Raw genomic sequence first — 27,635 nt, forward strand, 5'->3', positions numbered from 1 at the left:
ACTGCCGCGGCTATTATTATTATTATTATTATTAAGTGGCCCGGTGTGGTGTCGTCTGCCATCCCGTATCGTGAGACATCCCATCCTTAACTTCGCATCGCGGAACCCAATCTTTACTATCATAAAGTAACTTAGTGAAGCATCCAAGTGTAAAAAAGTACCAAGGAGGACCTAAAAACAATGCAAAGCGGAACAGGTCACAAGAAGAAAAAAAAGATTGATGGTTGATATCTTATATACACACATGCGTCATCATTTGCTTTTACAATACTTTAAATAAACTTGGGTGGGACAGATCCCGACAAGCAGTCGACAAAAGACACGGTACCGTGTCGAAATTCATGTATGTATTCAGGATGGGATGTCTCACGATACGGGGATGTCTAACGACGCCACACCGGCGAGCTTCCATTCAACTCGGTCCTGTCTACAGTCATATCTGGCCAGTCCCACATGGTCATGCTCTCAGTCAGTGGAGATGCCCTATCCTTCTGAAAAAAAAGGATTAAACTTGACTTATAGAGATGAAGACGCGTGGCTCTGCCCGGTAGTTCCTTGTTTGTAGGTATGATTCTTATTTGCTGAAAAGGAGACTCCTCGGCCCCCCATGGGAGGGTTCGGGGCAATGGCCCGTGCGGCGGCAAATGTTTGTCAGTACCCTACTACTGTTGTAGGCAGGTCTTTTCTTTCTATCTTTTATATTCTCCATATTTTACATATGATCTTTTCTATTGTATTCGGCCTTATTTTTTCATTTAGTAAGGAGGTGGATGCAAAATATTGCCTTTACAACGGCAGTTATGTTTGTTAGCAATATTATCGTAGGGTCTTTCCTTTATCAACTTTTCCTTCTCCCCGTATTTTACATATGATATTTTGTCACATTAGGCCTCGTTTCCCGTCCCTCTGAAGCCTAAAAGACAGACAGGAGTGTTCGCAGCGCGGTGCTCGGCTGTCCCGTGTTGTCAGTTGAACGTTACCAGATTGTTGTACTTGGCGTGTTATTTTTGCCGATTTCTGACAAAAAACTATCGCACCCACAAATATAACGATATGCATTTATAATTATTGTTAAAATTGGTAATTATTGATATTATTTTCTGCAATATTCATGGGCCAGAGAGCGGAAAATACAATGTCATGCGTACGATAATCTGGTAACGTTGGCTGTCACTCGGTGGTTGGCTGCCCGGCGCCGCCCCCCCTCACCCCCCCCTGTGTGCTGCGTGTGTGTGCTCCTGCCGGTACGATGATGCGGGTGTTCCTGTGCCTGGTGGTGGCCGCGGCGGGCGTGGCGGGGCTGCAGGACGCCGTCAACAGGGACATCATCAACAAGAAGATCGAGAGGAAGCTGGACATCTCCTCCCAGCTGGTCAAAGTCACGAATAAGATCACGCTGGAGAATGGCGGGGCGGCGGCGGTCAAGTCCTTCCTTCTGGCCCTCACGCCGGCCGAGAAGGAGAACCTGTCCTTCGCCAACGTGCAGGTGAGCCCCGGGGGAGGCCATGGGGCGGGGGGCAGGCAGGAGTTTTCTCAGTACAGCTTTCCTCCGTTATCTCTGTCCTGGTGTCCTCCGTCTGTTTTCGGTATTTATCTAGAATTACACCCGACTCACCGGGGGTTGGTGCTAATTTTGTTTAAGATTGAGTTTCCTGGGGTGTTGAAGGTTGGTGGAGGAATATGACATCAGAAGAGTATTTGGTTATGGTAGGAAATGATATATTGGCGCAGCGATAGAACCAATCATTATCACTGGATATTATTTAGCAGAGTTGAGCAATCCCCATGTTTACTTAATTTGCAGTATTTTTCTCTTATTGACATAGTCCTTTTATTTCACTGGAAAACTGCCATGACAGCACTTGAGCTGATGTGACGACAGCCTACTACCTTAGTATCAATAGGTCATTAGTGGTAATAGGTTACTAGCCATTAGATTGTCAGTTTTCTGAAGGATCTTAAATAGACATGGGGTTTGAAACAGTATTGTTCCAGAAGTTTACTTGTCGCACTTGCCCCTACCCAAGGATGACATTGTCTTGCCAAGGCCAAAGCTGTGTTTTTATAATAATCCCAGGAATGTACCATCATACTACTTGTGATACAGACATTTTTATTTTATTTTCATATAAATCAAAGACTTCAATCTAGTAGCTTAGTTTTATGAAAATATATCTCCTTTAACATGCAATGGATCACTAATGCCTATCATATTTTCTCCAGTCTGGTGGTTCAGTGCTCAGGCTTACAAGTACTCAAGTCCCGGAGCACCCAGACATTGCCTTCTTCAGGGTGGACCTCAGAGACCCTCTGCAGCCTGGAAAGACCATCAATGTGAGTGTTGGGAGACCTGTGTCAGGGTGAACCAAGGGCAGTGTGTGGGGAGTGAGGGGGTGAGAACTGGGTGTGGGAAGTTCCTGTCTGTTGGTGTTATTGTGTGTGGATGTTCAGCTGAATGAGATGGACCAATGAAGGATTTCTCTGGATCACACAACTTGCCTCTTACCATACATCTTGACAGCGGAATCTAAGTTACACAACTTTTCTGTAGATGTAGTTCCAGATGAAGGATTTATAAAATTTGACCAGTTTTAACCTTTTTACCTAGTATATCCTCTCATTTTAGTGATGTCTTCAGTATCAGCATGATGACCCCTTTATTGCATTTGTCTCAGTGAGAGACATTAACAAGACAATAGGTCAAGTAATGGTGGTGATTGTTTTTACAGGTGGAGACAGAGATGATCATGACACAGATACTGGAGCCATACCCAGCCTTGATCCAGCAGGGGGAGAAGCAGCTGGTGCGCTACACTGGCAACCACTACGTGCTCACCCCGTACACCACCACCACACAGACCACCACCGTCACCCTGCCCTCCCCTAACATTGAGACCTACTCCCGCCTCAAACCCACCACACACACAGACACTTCCATCACCTATGGGTCCTATGATGGAGTGGCTGGGTTCTCTGTGGTAAGTTGGATTTTTTTTCTTTTTTACGTCTATGCCTATAGCGCCAGTAGGCTTACTTGAGGGGCCTGGATGGTGTTCGGCCCTAGCCCGTCATGGCGCAGGCAAGTGTTTACAGTGGCGCCATCTTCTCTTGGACTTGTTGTTGATAGGCATTCTGTACTAACTTTAACTACTAGAAGCCCATAGATGTGCCAGAGATGAGTCTGTGTAAGGGGCCTGCCAAAGTTTCATATTTCTTTTGGGGAATAGTAAATTGCTTCATGATGTAATAAAAAATGAGCCGAGTTGTGAATTAAGGCTGATGATGGTGATGTATATTTTACAGGACACAATGACCATTCACTACGAGAACAACGCACCGTTCCTGATGGTTACCAAGCTGGAGCGAGTGATTGAAGTGTCTCACTGGGGGAATATTGCTGTGGAGGAGACTCTGGATGTTCTTCACACTGGTGCCAAGCTCAAGGGACCTTTCTCACGCTACGACTACCAGCGGGAACACAACAGCTACTCCAGCATCAAGTGAGTGCTGCTGTAATTCCCTTCATTGATGCCTTTTTTTTCCCCCTCCTCTTCCTCCTCCATATCATAACCATAAAATTCAATACCCAGTTACCCACATAGGTATTGTGACTGGGTGAGCCTAGAGAAGTAAGAAGGAAGAATAGAAGTAAAGTAGGCAAGATCTTGTGATATGAAAAAGCATTTGGCTGGTAAAACTTAGGTATTCATGGAGACACTCAGGAGGCAGGGCACAGATGAACTCTACACACAGGTGCTGGAAGATATTTAGAGAGAGAGAGAGCACGGCAACCATTAAACTCCACAAGAATAATTAAAAATTTCCAATTATGAAAGGCGTTAGGCAAGGTGACAATATCCAAAGTTATTCACAGCTTGCTTAGAAAAAGTTCGCCAATTATTTAACGTCTCCACCAGCTCCCTCACACTTTGCACCATATATTCTGACATAATATCTGTTTTGCCCTACCAGGTCCTTCAAGACTATCATTCCCGCCTCAGCCAAGGATGTGTATTACCGTGATGAGATTGGTAACATTTCCACCTCACACATGAGGATCCAGGATGATGCTGTTGAGCTTGATTTGAGGCCAAGGTTCCCTCTCTTTGGGGGCTGGAAGACACATTATAAAATTGGCTACAATGTTCCCTCCTACGAGTACCTGTATAGCTCTGGTACGTTATTTACTCTGAATAGTGCCTCTACTTTGCAACTGTAAAAATTATGTTGCATATGCTTGCAATTATCTATTCTTGAGGCCATAGTATTTTAACTTACTTAAAATGTATAATTATATGTTCCTAATTCTTTCCAGGGGACGAATACATTTTGAAGATGCGCATTTTGGACCATGTCTTTGACGATGTTACCATTGACGAACTGAAGCTTGTCGTCATTCTGCCTGAGGGAGTCCGCAACATCGCCTTTGAGTAAGTCTTGCTTTGATACAGCACCTCAGTGTTCAAAGCTAGTTGATTCTTTTCTTGCATACTTCTTGCATAAGTCTTGAAGCTGAAAAGTCGGTAGGCTACATTAGATCTATAAAGAGGAAGCGTTTTAAGACAAGATTCAAGCCATGTAATACTTCCATCAGCCCAGCCCATTACTCTGTCTCTTTATTGCTTAACACAGTCTTGTTTGCTTTGCTCCAGGACTCCATACCCAATGGAGCGCCTGCCAGACGCCCTCCACTACACCTACCTAGACACTGTGGGGCGGCCAGTCATCTCTGTAACAAAGAGGAACCTGGTAGAGAGTCACATCCAGGACTTCACTCTGCACTACAAGTTCCCATCCATCCTCATGTTGCAAGAACCCCTTCTGGTCGTGGTGGCTTTCTTCATTCTCTTCTTGACGGTGAGATTGTTTGTTGTGTTCTGTTTTGTGCTGTGCCTGATCCTAAGGTCTATTGGTGTTTTACAACTCCAAATAACAATCAGAATTCATTTCAGAAAGAGTTTAAAAAGTACCTCGACACCAGCTAGAGTTGCAGAAGGTGGGAAAATTTCCAGAAACTAGAAACTTATCTAGAAAAATTTCTGGGAAGTTTCAGTGCCCATGAATTTTCAAATTTTTTACACGAGTATTTGTATAAATAAACAAACCAATTTTAGTTAAAATGACTAGGTATTAATTAAAAAGTTTTAAGCAACAAAAATTGTATTTCCAATAAAGGTTAGGTTTAAGGAACTTTCAAACACATCATATCCAGACACCTTAATAAAGAAAGCCTTCACTGTGTTATAAAGAAAGTCTCAGTAAGGAAAAATGTGATTTTCTGAGTTAAGATGTATGGTATGGAAAAGAAGTGGCTAACTGGATCACTTTACTTACACCTTGAAGCAGCAAAGTAGCAGGCAGAGCAATACCAAAACTGCTTCACTATCCTTATCGTATTCACCTATTTTCAGATAGAAAATAGGCAAGCATTGCCTATTGTTCACTTTCTCTTTACTGTTAGCAGTATAATCACCATCATACAAATTTGTTCCATCTTTTCATTTTTCAGGTTATTTTGTATGTCCGCCTTGACCTCACCCTGAGCAAGGACGACGCCACTGAGGCCAAGATGCGCGTGTCGTCCCACTGTGAGCAGGTCCACACTCACCATGAGAAGCGTGCTCGCCTCTACGAGAAACTGGAGGAGGAAATACAGAAACTGAAGAGCTCTAAGGATGTTGCCCATTCACAGGTAGGTCATAGCCCTGCCATAAGACTTGTGCACACTTTTATCACATTTTCTAGTAATTAATTTTCACATGTGTAAGGAAGGGTAGACTACTCATTACTATCTGGCTTTTCTTTTTTTCTTGTGATTTAGCTTTCTTTTTTACTTCTTTGGAAAGTAATGTATGTTTTTCTCTCTCCATTGTTCAGACTGCCACCAAGAAGATACAGTCCAGTATCCGTGATGAGACCCAATCCATCACTGACATTTCCTCAAAGATCCGCCTCGACAATGCTGAGTATGCAGAGAAGGTGGTCGAACTTCAGAAAATCGATAAGTAAGTATTCTGAAAGGTAAAACTTCAGAAGCTTAATGCGTGTGTAGTGTGGCGACTATGCCTGATGAACGAGCCTCCCATAACCCACTTAGCCAGTGGGGTACCTCTTTGGCTGACTCGGTAAGGAGTGGCTCTCCCGCCACGTTGGTCGCTGGTTCAATCCCAGGCAGCCGGCGAATACCCTCACCTTGTCTTGATTAATTTCTGGTGTGTTTCGATACATACAGAGGACGTGTAGGAAATTAGAAAAAGAGAAAATAAGCTGGGGCATGACACTTGTTTATTTTTTTTTTTTTTTTTTTTTTTTTTTTTTTTCCCCCCTGAAGCTTGAGAAATGCTGTGCTAGTTAAACGGTGCTGAATATAGCATGGTAATTGATTTGTATGCTTTATGGTCTTTCCAGTAGGTGTATTATGTATTGCCTTCATAGTAGGTACAGTAAGTCACAGTGTGCAGGAAGATATGAGAAAGAAGGACATCAGGGAGTAGAGAGTATACGATTATCAAGAGAGGGAGAGATCCATAGCCGGTCCAACCTCATAAGGGAAATAAGGACGTTAAACGATATAAAGAAGAGTCATAGTCACCAGTTCTAAAGTGTTTTGTCTCGTGTTTCAGGACCCTTCGTGACAGTGTGGTGCAGCAGCTGACCAATGTGGAGAAGCTGGTGGCTGGCAAGATGAGCAAGCAGCAGTACATGGATGCTGAAGGGCCACTGAACAAGAAAAAGGAAGAGGCGCTCGAGAAGATCAAGAGCATCCTCGGAAACATCTGAGTCGGCGGTCCTGTCTTGACCCTCCCATAGCAACCCCCGTCAACCTTCTCCAGTGTGCTAGATAAAGATAATTGTGGCTGATAAGGTTATTGTTTTGTATTATTTTCTGGGAACCACTCTCTACTGTACCTGCTAAATATTCACCTTTGTTAACGATTTACCTTCTCTTGCTACCATATCTTAATGTGTACCAACTCTTCATGTTAAGGCCCAGTAAGGTTGATAAGGTTACAATTTTATATTCTTTTTTGTACCTCCTCTTCTAGTGTACCTGGTAAATATCCACTTTTGTTTTGTTAATGATTCACTCCTATGACCAAATCCAATTGTGCACTAACTCTATGTGGCTGACAAGGATACTATTTTAGATTTTTCTTTTTCTATACCACCCCTTTTACTCTACCTGCTCTGTATTCACCTTTGTTTTTTTAATGGTTCTTCACACAAAACCCTGGTGTGCTTGATATACATGTACATACTAGGCTGCCAATGATTCCATGTTAGTTGCTGCACGTATGAAGTGTGTATGTTGTGATGGGGAGGGACCAGGAGGGGGAGAATGCAACCATATGCATGTGCAGGGGGGTAAGGGTGTGTGAGTGGGCATGCTTCTGAAGTGTGCTGTGGGTATGTCTCTGCTGCTGTGCCCACTGCTAAAGAAACCTCACTTTTTTTTCTTTTTTTTTTACGTTTTCAATGAGATGCTTTTGTCTGAATATTTGAAGGTTTATTGTTATTATTTCTATCTCTATCTCTGTCTATCTATATCTATCTCAAGAGCTAATTTGGTGTTTATTTAGTTTGCTCATGAGTGGCATTTTCCTCTCAATTTACTTAAAAGCAATTAATTGCAAGTTCTTTGTGGGAGGAAATAATTATACTGTAAGGTGGGTTTGTTAATAAAAAGACCAAGTTTTGTATCTTTCTTTAATTTCACCTACAGAATAAAGGTGTAAATAGCTTTTGCTTTGCTTCTTAGTTCCGTTGGCATTTCTCATGGCCGAAGCCAGGCTTGGGGGCCGTGGGTTTGCGCCCTTGAGTTACCCACCATGGCAGTAGCCAGACCACCACCCCGGGAGGCGGGAGACAACCCCTGCCTGACACCTGGTACCCACTTGCTGCTGGGTGGACAGGGGCACGGGTGTAAGGAGACTGCCCATCTGTCTGCTCTGCCCGGGATTGAACCCAGGACCTCTCGGTTGTGAGCCGAGTGTGCTAACCATTGCACTACAGAGCACCCATGACGGATTTTGCTGAAGGGGCTGACAACTTGTGGGCCATAGTCCAGTGTTAATCTCTCTCTCTCTCTCTCTCTCTCTCTCTCTTTCTCACAGACACACCAATTTTACAGGGTACTGAGAAGCATATAGAGCTGTCAAAATCCAAAGTGTATAATTTGGATAGGTCCTTATTAAATGTATTAGGCTCCCATTGCGACCATTTTCTAAGGCCACAGAGAAGATTGATCGGGTTTTCATGCGTGTTTTCTTCCGTTCAAGATGAATGGCCGTGTAAAACTATCAGTAACATCACAAAATAGTCCATGGAATTCCTAGCAACTTTTACAAGAGGCTTTTCAAAAAAGGGGAACTGGAGCTATAAACCGTAGGAAAAGAGATGATCAAGGGGTATTTATGGTGAACTTTGCCCTTCTATAAGTACTTTTGAAAACAAAAGTGACGATGCTGATAGCTAGAGGGAGAAAGCCTATTTATTTAGAAGGTAGTAAAAATTTGGTCATTTTGAATTTGGCGGGTCAATGCCTTGGACGCCACGCTCACGGTTCGGTTCCAATAATCTTTTCGGTACATGCCGAGAAAATACAATTCTGTATATTTTTCTGACGTATTAATGCTGCTGTAACGTCGTCATAGACTATTTAAACATACATGTGCGCGCTAATCAAGCCCAAGCTATTAGGAAAGGTCTCATGTGAGTGTGGATGGGGCGTTTTAATATGTCCCTTCCACACACACATGAGGCTTCTAAATGCAATAAATATAGATAAACTGATAAATAAAAAGTATAAATAGATAAATATAAGTGAAAATATGTAGATATGTATACAAATACTACTCAAAGATACAAGCGTTAGTAGTTTAAACTGTCAGCTCTTGTATTTATAAGTAGTAATTGTATTCATATCTATTTATTTTCACTTCTATTTATCTATTTATACTTTTATTTAGTTATTTATCCCTATTTGTTGTATTTAGAAGGCTATGGATGTCGAAGTGTTTGTTGTGGGAAGATGGCGGCGGCGGGACCGAGGAGGCGGCTGCCGGGGACGCTGTGCTGAAGCCTCGTCGGGGGCTGCTGCCGAGGGTACAGCGGCGCGTGGTAATTATGAGCCTCGGGAATACTGTGTGTCATCCTTGTTGCTCTCCGGACAGCGGGTGTGGAGGTCCGCCGCCAGCACCTGCGAGGGAGGGTCTGCAAGCTTGTCTATTTTGTCTTCGGCTCAACTTTTTTTTTCTTTTCTTGCCGCACTCCTTCATGTTGATTTGCGGCAGCCTTGGCGGTGAGCGGAACATATGTGCAGCAGCGGAAGAGCAGGTGGTTGGTAGGAGACGAGATATCTGCGCCTTAATAAAACCGACCTCAACCGTTTATCTAGCTTAACACCCGAGGCACTTTTTTTTTTTTTTTTAGGTAAAGATTCGTTTTATTAACGTTTCTAATTTCGAGATGCTGACTGCTTATTTCTGAACAAAATATGCTGCTGTTTATCACGGAGACAGTATTTTCCTCCGGAAATCACTAAATGATTGGCTTTTCAATGCCTTTTGTGGACCCGCCGCAGCCACAAAATAGCTCGCAGTGAGGTTCAACTTGGGGGACCTGTGGGATATCGGGGTTTTTGGGTAGGGGAGCATATTTAAACTACTCCAACCGAACTACATAACCTAACCTCTAACGTGGGGGGCTTTGCCCCCCTCAACCCTCCTCCTAACCAAGGGGGGCACAGCCCCCCCTGGACCCCCCGACATATATGCGACTTTTTCTGCGAGGAGGTATTTCTCGCAACACCGGCTGGACTGCCGCTGCGGCCGCCGCCAGAGGAGGCTACGCTTTTGTGAATGCTATCCCCTATTTTCAACAATGAAAAAAATAGTCCTTGAATTTGACTTAAGAAGTGTTTCCATGATTGTTGAACGTTTGTTGATAAGATATATGAAGAGCAGTTGTGATGTCTCGTAAGGTAGGTAATGAAATACTGGCACGTTAATGAAATGAATCTTAACCTTTTCTCTACAGGAAAGGAAACAGCTCAAGGGCTAAAAAAAAGGGGGTTGACACTTTTTTCTGCTATATCTTCCCATTATTTATCTATAGATGATTAAATGGGGGATTGATGAAAGGGAAGCCCTGCCCTTGTTAGGTGATAATAGGTCTCATTAAATCAGAATAAGGGTATTTAGTTTTTCACCTGACACACCATGGAGTTTGACTCTATTTTTTCTGACAACCTGTTACAGAAATTGCTTTAACGGTGTGATGATGGGGACAAAACCTCCGTGTTAGGTGATGTTTTGTAGTTAGATCAAAATATCGGGGCATTGAGGGTGGGTATTTCTGAAACGGCTTGCTAAAGGCCATTGTCAATAAGGCAGGCAGTGGTGGCAGAGTCTGCCTTAATCATGGCCTAGTGAGGTCTTAAGTACTTTTATTTCCCCATGTCTGCATATTGTGAGGGCTAACTTTATAGTTTGTGTGAGTTTTAGTATTTGCCATGGATTTTTTTTTCATGGAAAGTTTTCAGGAGAGGAGGGAAATTCACAAAAAAAGTCAATAGGAAGTCAATGTATCTATATTACTAATTGTAACATGAAATACACGCCAAATCCCTAATGAACACATTCGTATACACCTCTTCTCAGACCTACAGAACAGAGTGCCATGGCGTCCGAACAGAAGATTGTGCCATTGGGAGAGGCCCGGGAACCCCCCCAGGCCATCACCATCACAATTGTGGATCCGTCAGCCTTGGGGAATGCCTCCCTCGACTCCTCTTTGGTGGCTTCGGTGGAGACTCAGGACAGCTCAGACCCCAGCAGCATTGTGATGGTAACAGGGGAGGAACATGACGCAAAGGACATCATGCAGACGGTCACAGAAACACACATGGGAACAGAAGATTTGCCTATAATATCCAGCATTTCAAACCGTGAAGATGAGGAAGAGGACCCAATCGTGCATGAGACCAAGCTGTCGGAGAGTTACGATGGCGGAGAAGAGGAAACGGAAACGGAGACCAGAGAGGCGTATGAATCCATTGGACCTCACTGTTTGGTCTGCAACTTAGACCTGACGTCGAATGAGTCCGACGAGCAAGTACCAGTGTTCAAGACTCAGACGACCACCACACAGAGGCGGGTGGCGGTGTTCCTCTCCAGCCTCATCGGACAGAAGCTGACGTCTCGGAAGGTTAGTGGGGGTGGTGATTTCCGTCACTTTAAAATGTATACTGAGCCTCTGTGTTTTTTTAATTTTATATACAAATCGACTAGTTATTTAGTAGGGAAGTAAAATTTTCACTATACAGACCATCTAAATTGTATGTGTAAGAAAGAAGCAAAATTTTCACTTCATACAGACTGTCTTAGTTATATGTGTGAGGAAGAAACAAAATTTTCACTAATGGCTATGGCTGTTATCTGACTTGACACATGATATACAATGCCTTGGTAATAAAACTTTAAAGAGTGGTGATATCTGATGGTTAGGTTTCGTGCTGCAGAATAAGTTATGGCCTGCTGTAAATAGTAGTCCCATAAAATCCTGTAGTCTGAAATGGTAAGAGTATTTTACAGCCCCTTCCATCCACTCCAGGCTCACAGCGACATCCTGTGCCGGCGGTGCTTCAGTCTCTTGGACCGTGTAGACTCGCTAGAGGTGGAGATTCGGGAGACCAAGGAGGAGATTGTAAATAAGTACCAGGAGACAGTGTCGGCATATGGAGGCCGGGCGAGAAGAAGAAAACCTGCCACGGCCAAGAAGACGGACTATGTGTTTCCAAAGGTCAGTGTGGGGGAGAAGGAACAATCACTGTGCTGTGCCATCACTTGCGTCAACCACACTGATGAAAAAATCTTGCCATTTACTAGCATTATTTATCACCCAGTTCGCACTTGTATCAGTTGAAGTTGGATGCCATCTAGGTAACATAATAGGTTAAAGATTTCGTGTTTATAGTTCAAGTTAGATCATGTAATTACTCATCCATTACTGACATGAATATATAAATTTCTCTCTCTCTCTCTCTCTCTCTCTCTCTCTCTCTCTCTCAAAACTTCAATACGAATTTTCATTTTACATAAATTAAAGGTTGAGCCTGAAGACGAGGCTGACCAGCTGCTGGACATGGAGCTGGACAGTAACTTTGAGCCCCAGGTGGAGGACTTAATGGAGGAAGACCCGGGCATCCAGGATGAAGAATGGGAGCCGGAATTCAAGAAGCCAAGGATAAAAAGGGAAAATACAGACCCAGCTGGTAAGTCTTGACCCATATTCGTTCTCCTTGAAGTCAGTGTTCTGATGTGTTGTCTCCAAAATAGTAGCAGATGGGTTTGATATAGTACACAGGGGATTTCTTGTGACTCATGATTGTGTATGAGAGAGAGAGGCTTCATATGTTACTCATTGCAGACACTGGTAGTCCTCCTAAGAGAAAGCGAGGCCGGCCCAGAAAGGATTCCACCAGGTCCAAGGTAAGGAAAAGACAGACATTGTTGTGTTGCCACCACACTGCCAGGGGAAGAAAGACAATGAAATGTTCATGTTAGTTTATGAAGCATTCATTCTTTGCTAACATCACAGATGATATGTAGGATTAAACAAAATTCCATTGTCTCATTAAATCTTTCTTCTGCTGGGAGGTGCTGGCAGTGAAGTATCAATTGATTTGATTTGATTTGAAATTTTGTTAGAACTTGATTAGACACCTTGCTGGCAGACTTTGGCATCAGTAATTCTGGGAAAAAAAAAACAAAAAAAAAAAACAGATGTAATAAAGTCCAATTCAAGATGAATTTCACTGTCTATGAATCCAATCAAAGGATATATATTCTTGCAAAATGTAGCAGCACTTACTGCTAAAATGCTAAAAGTTAATTTCATTAATGAACAAATTCTTTGATATAAATCAGCAATGCTTATTAGTTGATGGATGCCACAAAATATCTGTTTGCCATTCATAAAGATAACATTGGATTGATTACCAAAGTTTAATCAGTGATTACCTAAGTTTTGGCAGTATTAGAAATATAATTGATAGATTATATAACTGTAGTAATATGTTTTTATAATGTACTTATTTCATGTGTATTTAATTTTGTGTGGGCATATTGTATGTTGTACCTGTGTGTTGGGAAGGTTGTTACTGCTATTCCATGAGTATTTAATGGTTCATGATTATTATGGAATTGGTCTGATGAGTGAATGTAAGGTGCCTATAAGATTAAAAAAAGCCTCAGAACATTATCTAAAAGGTAGCCGGAACAAGACTGATGTACAGTCCTTCCTAGTTCATATTGTCATATAATTTTTTCTTCAGTGTTTTAGACCTGGGGCTAAGAAATATAATTATCCCCATTCCACTCTGTGGCACGAGTGACTATAAAGACGTAGCCCCTATCTTACAGGGGTCAAGGTCGGGGATGAAATTCACTTAGATAATTTTGGACCTAATATTTGCAAATGTGATCATCTGACTTTTCTCCCTCCTAACCTGCTACTATGAAATGTCATGATAATGACATTTTTCTTTCTCTTTCTTTCTTATTGGACTCTCAAACAGCTGTTCTGTGATACGTATTTTGTCTGTGAGTTGATTGGATGCAGATAAGGAAAAGGGTTTTGGACCAATGAAACCAAGACATACAGGCCTGCTCTCTCTTCCCTGCAGCCATCATTCCCATCCTCAGCCATTTCTTCATGCATTTCAGTCATTCCATCATGCCACTAAACTCATGTCCAGTCTATTACTACGACTTTGATTTGCTTCTCCCAGCCTGAAAAGCTTCCGGACCAAATCTGCTGTACGTGTAACAAAATTATCATCATGAATTTTACATATTGTTTGAGGCATTTCTAACTTCATAAATTTGGGCAGCTTTGCAGAATTACTGTTACAGGGGGATTTTTTTCAATATTTATTGAGTGTTCATGTGAAAGTTACCATATTACATCTGGGAGGCTTGGTAACTTGGTAACATTCAGGTGGCTGCAATCTTTCCTGAATTGTAACAACTTTCAGAGGATCAAAAGTTTTATTAATACATCCTCCGCAAAAGAACAACCTTGAATTATCGTACAATGGTTTCAAATATATAAATGTGTGAGAAGATATAAGGAATAGTAAGCCAACATCATTTGGAGGGATTATGTACACAGGAAAATTAAAATTACCGGCATTGGTTGTATTACGAGAATTTTACCCAAAAGTTTTTGCAAATATGTAATGACGTTATGAAATAATTTATGTAGAACTGTATATCACATTTATACTGATGTACATTAAAAAAAAAATCATGACAACTACTTTAGAACACTAAAGAGTTTTGTTAGCTTGTTACTTTACTGACTGAAACTGAGGTTATATTATTACATGAAGTGATGGTCTCAGGATCCTGTTTTGGAAGCTCTCAAAGGATGCACGTTCCCAGACACACATCGTTCTGTTGTGCTTGGTGACCATCATCAGTTAGATGCAGCATTTTGTGTTGCTGCAACATGAAGGGAGAAACTTGGGACTGGGAATTACATTTCTCAAAATTTGCTCGTATAGTATATTTTCTTACTCAGGATTCAAACTTAAAAAGAAAAAAAAGTCTGGTTGTTGAGGATGTGGATGAGGAATGGGTTGTGGTTGACTATGTGGTTGATTTCCCTCAGTGGTTTGTTTTCCCTCAATGGTTTGTGTCCCTCAGACTGATGGCCCCGTAGCTCAGCAGTTCTTGTTTTCTTTCCTAAATCTGAAAGACTACATTACTAGTCTCGTCAGTTTTAATCTTCCATTAATATACTAGTCTATGATTGTGATGAGCTTGTAAATAATTTTTTCAAAGATAATTTATGCTAGCAGTTTTCTTTTCAATTGGTGCAGAACTTTTACCATAGGTGTTTGGCTGTTTGCAGACCATTAATTGTCCACACCTGTGATATGTTGCCTAGCATAATTTGCATGACATCATTAAGTAAATATTGATGGATGATACAAGGAGGGAAACATTGAGATTGACTAGTGCTTGCTGCAAAGTTGCATTTTCATATTTTTTTCATGCAAGAAGATATCAGTGCACTTGGCCATGTGTAGACGTGCTGTGCACGTGCAGAAAATAGGTGACTAAGTGCGGCTTCTTCTTGTTGCAGGAGAGGCCTTCACACCTAGAGAGTATCGTTGAGGGGAGGAACATGGGAGGGGTAGAGGAGGAGCGCTTTGTGAGAGGCGTGGGAAAGCGACCAATTAAGTTTAAACATGCCTCCCAAGAGTACCGGCTATTTGAGTCCAAGCAGCGTAAACAGCCCACAGATGTCACACATGTTTACCTTGATGAGCTGTTGGCTTGTCCAGACTGTGGTGAGCTGTTTAATAGTGAGCCACTATTTAAAGTCCACTGCTCTGAGGCTCATACCACGCCAAGTGGTAAATGCCCCCATTGTCCTCTCGTGTTTGACAAAAAACATGACCTTGATTCTCATCTGGTCAATCACACGCCCAATGATCTTGCATGTGATAAGTGTGAGGTGGGCTTCCCAACAGCCACTCTTCTCATCAAGCATCTCAAAGAACAGCATCCTGATTCTGCCAACACTTGTCCATCCTGCTCTGCAACATTTATAAATAAAGACCAGTTACAGTTTCATGTAGAAAAAAAGCACAAACGGGGGAAGAGAAAGACTCCAAGCACTGACAAAAGAATTCTTCCAGCCAGTAGCATAGTGTGTGAAGAGTGTGGAAACATATGTAAAAGCATGGTGGCATATCAGAGTCACAGGTACAAGGAACACATTCACCTGTTTCCTCATGAATGTAAAGTTTGTTGTAGAAGGTTTTCTAAGTTAAAATTCTTAGAAAGTCATTTGAAAACTCATATCAATGGGTCATATGAATGTCTGAAGTGTAGTGTGAAGTTTGGAACCGAGTCCCACCTAGTTGACCATATGTATTATGTTCATGGCCAGAAGAAAGTGCTAATGTGTGATGAATGCAAACGATTTTTCAGTAGTCCTACATCACTAAAGACCCATAAGGAAATGGAACACCGTGACAGTATGGATTGTCCAGAAATCTGTAGTGTATGTAATGAAAAGTACCCCTCAAAGTTAGGTCTCAAGAGACACATGTTAACCCATGTCAGGACATACCAGTGTAATTATTGTCATCGGAAACTAAGCTCTAAAGCATCTCTTGATATTCATGTAAATATGGTTCATACAAAGAAACACTCTTTTCCGTGTCCTCAGTGTGAACGAGAATTTTATGCCAAACATCTACTACAAATGCACATTAAAAGAGTTCATAGTGATCGCAGTGATTTTCAGTTCAAATGCAAACTTTGCAGTAAAGTGTACCTGCAAGAGTGGGAGCTGACGCTTCACCACAAGACACACACCAATGAGCGAAACTTTAAGTGTGACGTGTGCGGGGATGCCTTCTACACACTGTCACGCATGCGATACCACAGAGCAACACACAAAACTACCAGAGACTCAGAATGTCCAATCTGTTCTCAGATGTTTCGACGGGATGTTGATACAAAGAATCACTTGAGGAGAGTTCACAAAGTAACACACCCTGGTAACTTCATGGATCTCTGTTCCCGCCATGGATTAGAGAAAGCAAAGGAACTCACTCATATGGAGTCTGTTTCTGAACAATGTACAAAGGTTCTGACTGGAAAGGTTGAAGATATAATGGATGAAGAGGGCTCAGAGCACATTACCTTGTACCGTGTTGAAGAAGAACAGAAACCACCAGTGCAGGTTGTGATCCCTGATGGGATGGGGATGATGGTGCTTGAGGAGACAGTGATGGATGCTGCCTCAACATCAGAAACCCAGCATGAAGTCACATATGTCTGTAAAATGAGGGATAGGACCAGCAAGCATCATGGAGAAGTTATTGACTTCATCAAAGTTAAGGAGTATACATGGTGAAGGCTCCTGAATTAGGATATGCAAATATTGGAATGGTAATGCTGATAGAAAAGAAAAAAAAGAGAGACATTCCTCAACCAGAAGAACTATTATTGAATACATATGTAGTTTTCTTACTTTTTGGATATTTTCCAACGTGCTGAACGTATTTGGCTTGTTATGTTGATCTTGGACCCTAAGCACCCTGGTCCTCTACAGTGCACTGTCTCCATTACAGGAGTTGGATGGTGGTGATTGTAGTGCAGTTGGAAGTCGCCTTGGCTGCTCTGGAAAGATGAGAACTAAGGCTTATGACCACTATGAGGAAGAGGTATCATCTACTATGCAGCTGATTAACCATGGGGAAAATTTTGAAAACAAACAGTATTGTTGTCCATTTTGCCGACATACTGCTGCTCGGCTTTCGTTGTCTCGTCATCTTCAGGAAAGTCACCCAGAAAATGTTCTAACCTGTAACAAGTGTTCACTCAAATTTATTGATATAGAGAGCTTTGAGAGCCATCAGTTGACTCATGTTAATGGAGACCACCTGTGTGAAAGTTGTGATGTCAAGTTTGGCACTACCACTGAGTTAAGCAACCATAGCAATACTGAGCATGCTCCCAAGGAAAGTGAACAAAATAATTGCCCTGTCTGTAACAAAATTTTCAGAGTCAGATCAAAGTTTGTGACTCATGTAATTAAGCTCCACAGAGGTAAAGTTAAGGTTGAAGGACTTATTTGGGGAGACAGGGGCGCTCTTGTGTGTGATGTATGTAAGAAGGTGTTCAAGAAAACTCCTCTGTACTTAGCTCATGAAAAAACTCACAGAAGCAAAACACTCGGCTGTCTGTACTGTGAGAACACTTACTCGTCACAAAACTATCTGCAGGACCATATTCTTACGCACCTGTTTGGAGAGTATGAATGTAATGACTGTAGTGTTAAGTTTGCATCTCCTCACCAACTTGGCATACATGAAGAAAAGATACATAAATCAACCCCAAGTAAAACGTGTGAATATTGTTATAAAGAGTTTCGTGACCCAGTGAGGCTGATCTGCCATAGAAGAAAAGAGCACCCTGAGTCTGAGGATTCTGTCAAAGCAAAACACTCCTGTGCTGAATGTGGAATGAAGTTTGTGGTGAGAGGCAACTTTGTCAGACACTTACGAGTCCATGAAAAGGAAAGAGATGTCAAGCCTCCGGCCTGTGGTGTGTGCGGAAAAGTTTTAGCCAACAAATACTCACTTGCAACACACATGCGGACTCACTCCACGGAAAATTACAACAAGTGTAATATTTGTGATAAGGCATTTGTGTCTAAGTATACTCTGACTGATCATGTGAGAAGGATCCATGAGGAGTATGGGCCAGGAAGGGACAAAGTGTGTGAAATTTGTGGAAGAAGCTTTTTTACCAAGACAGAGTTAAAATACCACATTAAGAGCCACACCGGTGAGAGGCCTTACAGGTGTGATGTCTGTGGAGAAACATACTTGTCTTCCTCAACTCTTAGGTACCATATGCAGAAGCATTCCAATGTTATGTTTGTGTGCCCAAAATGCAAAGCCAAGTTTGAGAACTATGTAGGCTGGAGCACGCACATGAAGCGAGTTCATGGTATACTACGTGTGAGGGACTACACAAGGCAGCACGGGGTCTTGCAGGTCATGATGAATAAAGAAACCCCATCCTTGTTTATTTGTAGTGATGGCCAAAATAGCGAAGTTAGCTCTCTCAGTAACTTAATGAAAAAGAGTTGTGAAGATACACCAACTTTAGCTGTTGGTCTTGAGGAGACTGTTGCAAATGTGCCTGAGAAGATAACAAGTAATGCCATCCAGGTAGTGTCATTCAACGATGTGACTAATCCCCTTGTTCACACGGTTGATGCTGCTGAGAGTGGACTTCACTCTAGAAATGAGGACACAGAAATGAGTCACCCACACCTGCCATCAGAAACTGGACTAGGGAGGAGCCATATCAGCCCAATGATTGAGGAGGAATGGGAAATTATTCTGCCAAGTGGGAATGTGGATGCCCCTGTGATATCTGAGGAGTGGCCAGGTTCTCGAATGGGTGCCCCGCAGGGAGGGGCGCAGCAACTGGTACTGACAGGGGAGTGGGACGGCACCCAACTCATAATATCAGAGGAGGGTGAAGAGACACGGACAGGGATGACAGCGTGGAAAGATGTTGACTATTAGTAATAAGTAAAGTGTTTGGTAGACAGACTTGGTTTCAGATCAGCTGTGGTGGCATTTAGTTTTTGTTTGCCTTGAGCATTGTTTCTATTAGTCACCTGGGTGTTTGCAGCTGTGGTGGGGGGCAGTTTCTGGGAACACAGATACTTATGGAATGAGGTGATCAGTAATATGCTTGGTATGCAACATTTTTCATGGTGGTTAATGCTCGGTGTTGCTCTTATATACCAGTCTGGTGATAAACTTTTATATGTATTTAAAATTTTTGCATAGGGACAGTTTTCTCTAAAGAAAATAAAACTCCCTCATGTTGAGGCATAACGTTTATGGTATGTGTATATCTTGTAAATGCCTTTACTATAGAGACATTGAAAGTATGATAGGGTTTTCTATAATAAACATTCCAAGGTAGTTGTTTTTAGCATTACCCTTTACTATTCACATCTTGTCACATTAATAAGATTACAAAAGGCTTTTGCAGCATCACATTAATGGTATATTTCATTACAGGAAACTGACTTTTCACCATGTTCATGTAGCTTCCATATTTGTTTGACATGTGTAGGAAAGAGGCGTGGGAGGGAAGCAGCTGGAGAAGTGTTTGTTTATAGTGTGTGTGTGTGTGTGTGTGTGTGTGTGTGCAAGCACATGTGTACATGCATGCAAGAATGGGGGGGAAGAGAGAGAGCAAGCAAATCTTCAACTTTAACATTACATTAAGGAAATTTGTCCTTCACCAAGAACATTGCTTAATTTTTTATGGTAAAAGAAAGCTAATGCTTACTTGACATAGGCGCCTATTGAGTTTGTCACTTTATATTTTCTTATTGTTATATCAACCCTTAACTGGAATGCCGTGGTGCATTAAGAGGCAAGGCACTGCTGCTGCCTGTAGGGTTGGCGGCCAGCATGAAATAGACTTTGGTGCTTGCAGAGGCTCAATAAACTGACTATTTTTAATGAAATTTTTATGCTGTGTTTTCACTGCAATAATGAGTTCAGTTTTACGCAAGTAAATTTATAAGAAGGAAAACTTAGGTGAACGCACCTCATTGTCCACCTGCCTGACCAGGTGTCATCAGATGAGGAGGCTGGACCATTGGCATTTGACCTTGTGGATGATGCCACTAGTCGAGGAAACGCTTTACTGGTTGACAGCCGGGGATATTCCTACACAAGAGGCAAAGAATCACCCAAAGGTAATATATGCACATGTATTTATGCACTAAATTGTGTAGCATAATAGATTGTTATATCTGCTGATTTTATAAAGGACTTTCTTAGATCCTCAGTATTAGGGTGTTGAAAACTTGTGGCCATTTCAGGTATTACTTGGAGGTGTACCATCAGGAATGTCAAAACCTATTGCAAGGCCACTGTGCGCCAGAAGGGATACATGTTCATCCCGGGCCCAGTAGATCACTGTCACATAGCAGAAAATGGGGCTCTTCCCATGGCCAAAGCCTTCAGTAGAATCAACAGAGAGATTAAGGCTCGTCCTCTTGAGTCGCCGTCCTCTGTTGCAAAAGAAGTGATATCCACTGAGTTCAGCCAAGATGTTCTGGATCATGTGGCTCGAGCCAAGCTCATAAGGCGAGCACACTACCACAGACGGTCCCTGCAGCCCAAGAGCCTTTCTCCAGTTGATGTAAAGGTGACATTGTTATTGTTTTTGTGTAGATCTTACTTGTGCTCCATACATTTCAGTTATAGGAACACTGGTTAGAGTAGTAACCCTCTCACACTATCCTTAAACACTAGCACACATTTCCTGATTGAACACAAATTGCCTTAGAAAAAGACCTGTAACAAAAGTAACTTCTCAAATTTATTCTGTTCAGTTAATTGAATTATGGTAATGGAAAGGGATGTGAAAAGTAGAGTCAGTTTTGCAAAGTTCATATTTTTCAATTAAAGTATTCCCTAAATACTAGCCACAAGTACAGTATTTGCACGCCAGGTTTATATCTAAAAGAGTGGGAACTCTACATCACCCTTTATCAAATGAGAATCTTACACAATATACACACACACCAGTTCTCATTTATCATTTTTGTACTTTATATTTACAGTTATGTTATAGTCATTTCACAGATAGAGATATGGTTAATAACTCACCAAGATTTCAATACTCAGTAACCAAGGTCTTTCATATCAACCAGCTGAAATATAATTAAACTGCTATTTGCATATATATAATAAACTTATAGTAGAAATTTTTTTGAGTGGCCACTGATGTCTGTCTTGTGTGGTAGGTGTGTGTAGATGAAGAGCCAGCCCCTTGGACATTCGAGGTAGTAGAGGATGCCACTAAGAGAGGGAAACCCAGACTCCTTGACAGCAGAGGCTATTCTTACACCCAGGCCAAGGGGACAGCCAATGGTACTGTTGTGGTTTTCAGTGCAGCATCACCTTAGTATTACATTTGAGCATCTTAAGAGTGTAGGATGTCATATTCACAAAGTATCTATAATTACAGTAAATTTCCTTTTGAAAATTCAATCCATTGGTTGTATTGGTGTAAATATTTTCTTTCTGTAGGTTTTCTTATGTCCAGATTGTCTGTCAGTATTATCAGTTCATATTGTATTGCATTTAGGGGTGGGTTGCTTCCATAATACAATTCTTTTGTCATTTAGTATGAGGAAGTCTTATAAAGGTATTTTCTTTTGATCTTTGATAATTTAAGATTCTTACACCCTCTGTTATGGCTTTAGTTTCAACAAGGCAGTACTCAGACAGCACCTTCAGTTTTAGTATTGCAGATTCATTAATGAGCTTTTTTAATTGGTCAATTAAGTGGTAAAAACATGCATAGCTATCACTTTTAAGGAAGGCAAATCCTTATTGGTGTATATGCCTGTTTTTCAGCTGCTGTGTGGCGGTGCACCATCAGAAATGACAAAGTGTATTGCAGGGCAACTGTGCGTCAGTCTGGCTTTGTTTTCATGTGTGGAAATGTAGAGCACTGTCATCCTCCTGAGGTGGGAGCTCTGTCCAAGGCAAAATTTCTCAGCAGGCTCAACAGAGAAGCAAAAGCTCACCCTCATGAATCTGCTGCTTCAATAGTCAAGAGAGTCATAGCTAGTGACTTTGCTTCTGAGTGTCCTGGTCCTCTCAAACTTGCCAATCTCATCAGAAGCGTCAACTACCAGAGACGGGCAGCCCGACCAAAGGACCCTGCATCACTCGACTTTGAAGCCAATGAGTCTGCTATACCGGAGGGTTTCCTAAAAGCAGACATATATATAGCTGGAAAAAGACATTTAATTTTCAGCACTCCAGCAATGCTCAATATACTCTCACAAGCAAGTATGTGGTACTCTGATGCAAGATTCTCTCTCACATCTGAGCCCTTCCAGCAGCTGTTCTCTCTGCATGTGTTCATGAAGGCAAGATCTACTTCCAAGCAAGTTCCACTGTTATTTGTCCTCATGTCAGACAGAAGAAAGGAAGATTATATTGCTGTGCTGTTGAAGATATTGGAGCTTCTGCCAACAGCACCTGATGTTCACACTATCACCATTGACTTTGAAGCACCCCTGTGGTCTGCTGTAATGGAAGTTCTCCCCACTGTCAGACTATATGGATCTCATTATAGTTGGAACCAGATTGTGTGGCATAAAATCAATGAACTTGACTTGGTAGCAAGTTACCACAATAGTGACTCAACTCAGAAATTCTGTAGACAGTTGATGGCCTTGCCCTTCTTGCCAGTGACAGAAATTCCAGCCATGTTTGATGAGTTTACTGATTCCACAGAAGACTCAAGTCAGTGCTACAAAGATTTGGTCAACTTTGTCAAGTTGACCTGGTTTAGCAGTTCGCTGTGGCCACCCGCTCGCTGGTCTGTGTATAAGAGGCCGATCAGAACAAAGAATGATGTGGACGGTTGGCTCAAGCGGGTCACTCACAAGTCACAAAAGAAAAGCATGGGATTCTATCAGCTCATAACTCTTCTCTTCAAAGAATGTATTTTTACTGAAAACCAGAATGTTCTTGTGACGGATGAAGAGTTAGTGAAGTTTCAAAGAGGGAAGTTCTCAAGAATGCAGGCAAAAATATTTGAAAGCTGGGATAGTTTCAGCAAAAATGAAATTTCTCCTCTGGACCTGTTGAACCTTGTAGCAGGATTCAATGGTCCTGATCTGAGTGGGGAGTAGCTTTGCCTTCATAAGATGTAGAAAAGTAATTTACTGCTTTATACACTGGAATTTGTGCTGCTCATTGACAAATAAATATTATATATAAAATTAATGTTTCATACTCTTAGAATAAAATATTTTGTCGAATTATTCAGTCTAATCAAAGTTAAGTTTGCATTCAGATACAAAAGTGCACTCTTGTTCTTAGATCACACATTATACCATCTGCTTGCTTAAGTGATCACCTCAGTTCTTTTCTACCAAGTTATACACATTCCAAAGACACAACATTTTGTGAACCATGAAATAGGAAAATATACAAAATCTAAAGAGAATGCACATCAGTAAGAATGTTGAAGTGAGTGTTTTGTTAACTTTCACATACTGTAAGTTATCTTGTGTGGCATTTCATTAACCTGGTAGCAGCGATGGGCCAAATTTGTGGCTTTACCGTGTAGCAGCGACGGGCCAAATTTGTGCCATGATTTAAACCCCCCAAAATAGATGATACATAATCTGATCACAAATGCTTTGATATATATTATGAAATGGTTTGTGTGAGGGGTGATTTTTTCTCATTTTTCTCGCTGGGGGGACCATTAAGAAATATGATCCCTGCTGCTACCGGGTTAAAGTGGTCCTCAAGCAACACACTTCAGTTGCTTGAGAATTTTGATGCTGTGCTGTGGTCCACTGCAATTCACATCAAGTACATAGTATATATTATTTTTTTCTCATTTTGACAGTTTTAACTAATAAGCTGCCAGGAAAAGGTAAATTTCTTGAGAGGAATAAGCAACATATTTGTATAGTTAATTTACTTCTGCAAATGTGCTTTGTGTTATTTGTTTGTATGGCAAGTTTTTTTTTTTCTCTCTCTCTCTCTCTCTCTCTCTCTCTCTCTCTCTCTCTCTCTCTCTCTCTCTCTCTCTCTCTCTCTCTCTCTCTCTCTCTCTCTCTCTCTCTCTCTCTCTCTCTCTCTCTCTCTCTCTCTCTCTCTCTCTCTCTCTCTCTCTCTCTCTCTCTCTCTCTTTTTTTTCATAAGCTCCAGATCATATTTTGTTTCTGCTCTTATCAGACCTCATTGGCCAGGTGGTTCATGAGTTCAAGCAGCTGGTGCAAGGCGGCAGCTTCTTGCTAGATGATCTTGTCAACCCACAGCTGCACTGTATTACATTACCTTTAGATTATGTAATCCCTTTTAAGATTATACCTCTTGTTATCACAAATGTTGGTGAAATATGTAGACCATGTGACTCTGGTGTGTTGTATAAACAAGAGCTTGAAAATACTGAAAATGTAAAGAAACATGGAGACATTATATGTGGGATTGGGCTCATTGACAGGGAAGTGAGGCCATGTGTATGTTGCAGGAGAGTGTGGGTGTGACCATCGGCCAAGCAGCAAACATTCCAGCCCATGAATGGTCAAATAAAACACCCAGCACAAGTGGTGCCATCACAGTGTTCGGCATGCCAAAAAGGTCAACCCCCCGGCGCCGCCCTCCTGCCAGCTACCGACCCTGTGACCTCTGCGGATTAGTACCCTTTGAGAGTGTTGAGCGACACTTAGCAAGCTATCACCCTGAGGTGCTTGTGCGCCCCTGTGCATTGTGTAATGCTCGTTTTCGTACCTTTCGGCAGTTGGGTAGCCACGTCCTGAGGGTACATGGCCCTGTGCTTCTGTGTCCCATCTGCTCGTCTCATTTCCTTAATGCAGATGAGTTTCAGAAGCACATGCAGGAGGATCACACAGAAGCTCCAGCAACATATATGTGTGTGGTGTGCAGGAGCTGCATGCTCTCTGTGCAGGACTACTTCAGTCACATGGAATCACATAAAGAGGAGGCAGCAGTGACTGCACAGAGTAAGATACAAAAATTAAATGAGGATGAAGAGATTAAGCCTGATGTTCAGGGCCTTCTGGAGTGTGATCAGTGCCATAAGAAGTTCAAGTCACTCGCTGCACGGAAACGCCACCTCCAGCAGAGTCACGGGGAACAGCTTCATTTTCAGTGTGAAATTTGCTACTTGAAGTTCAGCTCCAGTGGAACTTTGCTTGATCACATTGAGACTCACAGTAGGGGTAAAATAGCATGCCCACTTTGTGACCAGCATTTTGCCAAGTTTCACCATGTAAGAAACCACTGTAATGTGATTCATGCTAACATCGCTTCATTTAGGTGTCAGTACTGCACACACATTGGGAAGTCCATCAATGCTATCTTCACTCATGCTGTTGTTCACCATCCTGGCCAGCTGGGTCTTGCTCGTAACGTGGCCTGCCCAAAGTGTGGAGAAAAATTTCACTCTGGCCGAGAGTTAACCCAGCACAGGGTAGCTCGTCACCCAGAAATGGTGAGTTGTGCACACTGTGGGAAAGAATTCAGTAAAAATCAGATCTCTTCTCATATAAATGAGAAGCACACCAAAGTGCATAAGTCTGAATGTTCCTTTTGTCACCAAATATTCTATAATGGCAATCGCCTGTCAGACCACATCAAGCGCCACCACCTCCGTGAGCAGTATTCCCACTATGTGTGCCACGTGTGTAGCAAAGCGTACATTACGCGCCACGAGCTGGTGCGTCACACAGCCACACACCGGAATGAGCGGCGGCACAAGTGTGAGTTCTGCAGCCGAGCTTACTTTAAGGCAGGTGATCTAACCTACCACAGACGCACGCACACTGGAGAGCGACCGCACTGCTGCACCATCTGTGTGGCCACCTTCTCCCGGCCCTCTGAGCTCTCAACACACATGTCACGAGTCCATGGCATCCACTATCGCTCCAGGCGCTACCATCGCAGTGCTGCTGTCACCTCCCTCAGGGACCTGCAGAAAGGAGGTGCAAGTGGCAAGTCCACTTCTGACAGTGATCAGAGGCAGGTGTCAGTTGAAGATGAACAAGACTCGCAGGACTCCCAGCTTATTACTGAGGTTGGGGAGGATGGCCGTGTTGTTCAGGTGGTGGAGGAGGAGGAGAACCCACTGCAAGTGATACATGCCCTGCCCCAGTATGAAGAGCCTCAGTCCCACCAATCCTCAGATATGCAGGTCATCTATGTGGAGCTTGCAGAGTGAGGGCAAATGTGGGGCATATTGACAGGGATGTGTGGTGCTGTGTGGGCCTTGCTGGGATCAGTTGTGGCATGGTAATATTTCCCGGTGATTCAGTTCAGTTACTTTTGGGGTAATATTTATTTTTGATAATGGCTTGATGATTCAAGAGTATGAATTAATCTCAGTGTTTTCACTCATTCACTCATTATTGTTGAAGGTTGGCCATTAGGAAAGTTGGGGATCAGACATTAACTTATATTTCTGCTTTTGTAATTATTATTATTGTGTACTGTCTAGCAGCAAGAAAGTTCCTCCACACTCTTGGAGTGTGTGTGTTATGCTGTAGTTTTGAATGGGGTTCTCTTATCATATTTGTGTAATTGAAATTATGTCTATTGAGTTGTATTATTGAAGATATTATTTTTGGCAAGAACTTGCTTCTTTTTGCCATCCAAATGATGATGAAATTCAGGGGACAAATTAATAAAGAATCATAGGAGAAAGACATTTCTCCTTGTGTGAATACTCCCGAGATTACTCCTACGAGTCATCTTTACTTGCAAGCAGATCACTCATGGGAAGAGAATTTGCACTTTGCTTTTTACTAACATATACCAAATTATGGACTGTATGCTTAATATTCATGGTTTCCAAGTTTTTTGATAATCATGTTGTTTACAATCGTATAGACTGATATTAGACTCTAGTTTTGCTGATCTTGTCCACGGAGTCAGGCAGGGTGGGCTGTGAGTCACCGTCGCTGCCAACCACTGCCACCCATGTTTTCATACTGTACGTAACCACTCGCCCCTTCTCTTCTCATGCCTTCTCTATCTTGTCTATTCCTTTTCACCAGGTCTGAGTCATTATTCATTCAGCAAATAATACAAAGTACAAAAATTTCCCTGTGGGTATCCTCCGTCTGCTGTCATTTCCACTGTCGTGCTGTTTATGTTGTCAAAACTTTACTCTTATGCTACTAAAAGGCCCTCTGGGATACCTCTCATGCTATGTGCAAGCTAAATCACGAGTAAAGTCCTGATTCTGAGAGTAATCATCAAAGATAGGAGCAAAGTGAGAGGAAGCTTCACATTGAAAGGAAAACATTGCCTAGTGATCTCTGAATGAAAAGCATCAGTTATTACTCAATTGCTCAGGAAAATGAAGCACAGTGGAAAGTAGAGTTAAAAAAAAAAAAAAAAAAAAAAAACTTGGCTTCCTTAACATCCAAACATTCTTGCTCGTAGAATGAACCATATGAGCGTTTTGGTCATAATGGGTGTGTGCGCTGGGCTTTTCGAC

General features: G+C 42.1%; 2 protein-coding genes across 10 annotated transcripts in view; both read left to right on the top strand.

Moving 5' to 3' along the window:
* The first annotated feature begins 1,202 nt into the window (after positions 1-1,202).
* LOC127000423 (dolichyl-diphosphooligosaccharide--protein glycosyltransferase subunit 1-like) lies at positions 1,203-7,698 on the top strand. The gene is made up of 10 exons (XM_050864133.1): positions 1,203-1,486; positions 2,224-2,334; positions 2,730-2,978; positions 3,304-3,500; positions 3,973-4,175; positions 4,316-4,430; positions 4,653-4,857; positions 5,510-5,692; positions 5,878-6,005; positions 6,624-7,698. The coding sequence occupies exons 1-10, from the start codon at positions 1,250-1,252 to the stop codon at positions 6,778-6,780; spliced, it is 1,785 nt and encodes a 594-aa protein (XP_050720090.1). The 5' UTR covers positions 1,203-1,249; the 3' UTR covers positions 6,781-7,698.
* Positions 7,699-9,003: 1,305 nt separating this feature from the next.
* The window catches only part of LOC127000424 (zinc finger protein 12-like), a 33,541-nt gene continuing 14,909 nt past the window's right edge, over positions 9,004-27,635 (top strand). For 4 of the 9 annotated variants that reach the window (XM_050864138.1, XM_050864135.1, XM_050864136.1 and 1 more), the window contains exons 1-5: positions 9,004-9,120; positions 10,662-11,208; positions 11,614-11,802; positions 12,109-12,274; positions 12,430-12,491. In XM_050864138.1, coding sequence (XP_050720095.1) covers positions 10,681-11,208; positions 11,614-11,802; positions 12,109-12,274; positions 12,430-12,491 — 945 coding nt within the window. In that variant the 5' untranslated portion in view covers positions 9,004-9,120; positions 10,662-10,680. The other 5 variants (XM_050864139.1, XM_050864140.1, XM_050864142.1 and 2 more) reach the window with 5 other exon arrangements.

This window comes from Eriocheir sinensis, chromosome 18 (assembly GCF_024679095.1).
Source record: "Eriocheir sinensis breed Jianghai 21 chromosome 18, ASM2467909v1, whole genome shotgun sequence".
Classification (NCBI taxonomy): domain Eukaryota; kingdom Metazoa; phylum Arthropoda; class Malacostraca; order Decapoda; family Varunidae; genus Eriocheir; species Eriocheir sinensis.

Coding starts and splice junctions, on each gene's coding strand:
- LOC127000423 (XM_050864133.1), top strand. CDS start 1,250: ATGATGCGGGTGTTCCTGTGCCTGGTGGTGGCCGCGGCGGGCGTGGCG. Junction 1,487..2,223: donor TGTCCTTCGCCAACGTGCAG/GTGAGCCCCGGG, acceptor TATTTTCTCCAG/TCTGGTGGTTCAGTGCTCAG. Junction 6,006..6,623: donor GAACTTCAGAAAATCGATAA/GTAAGTATTCTG, acceptor CTCGTGTTTCAG/GACCCTTCGTGACAGTGTGG.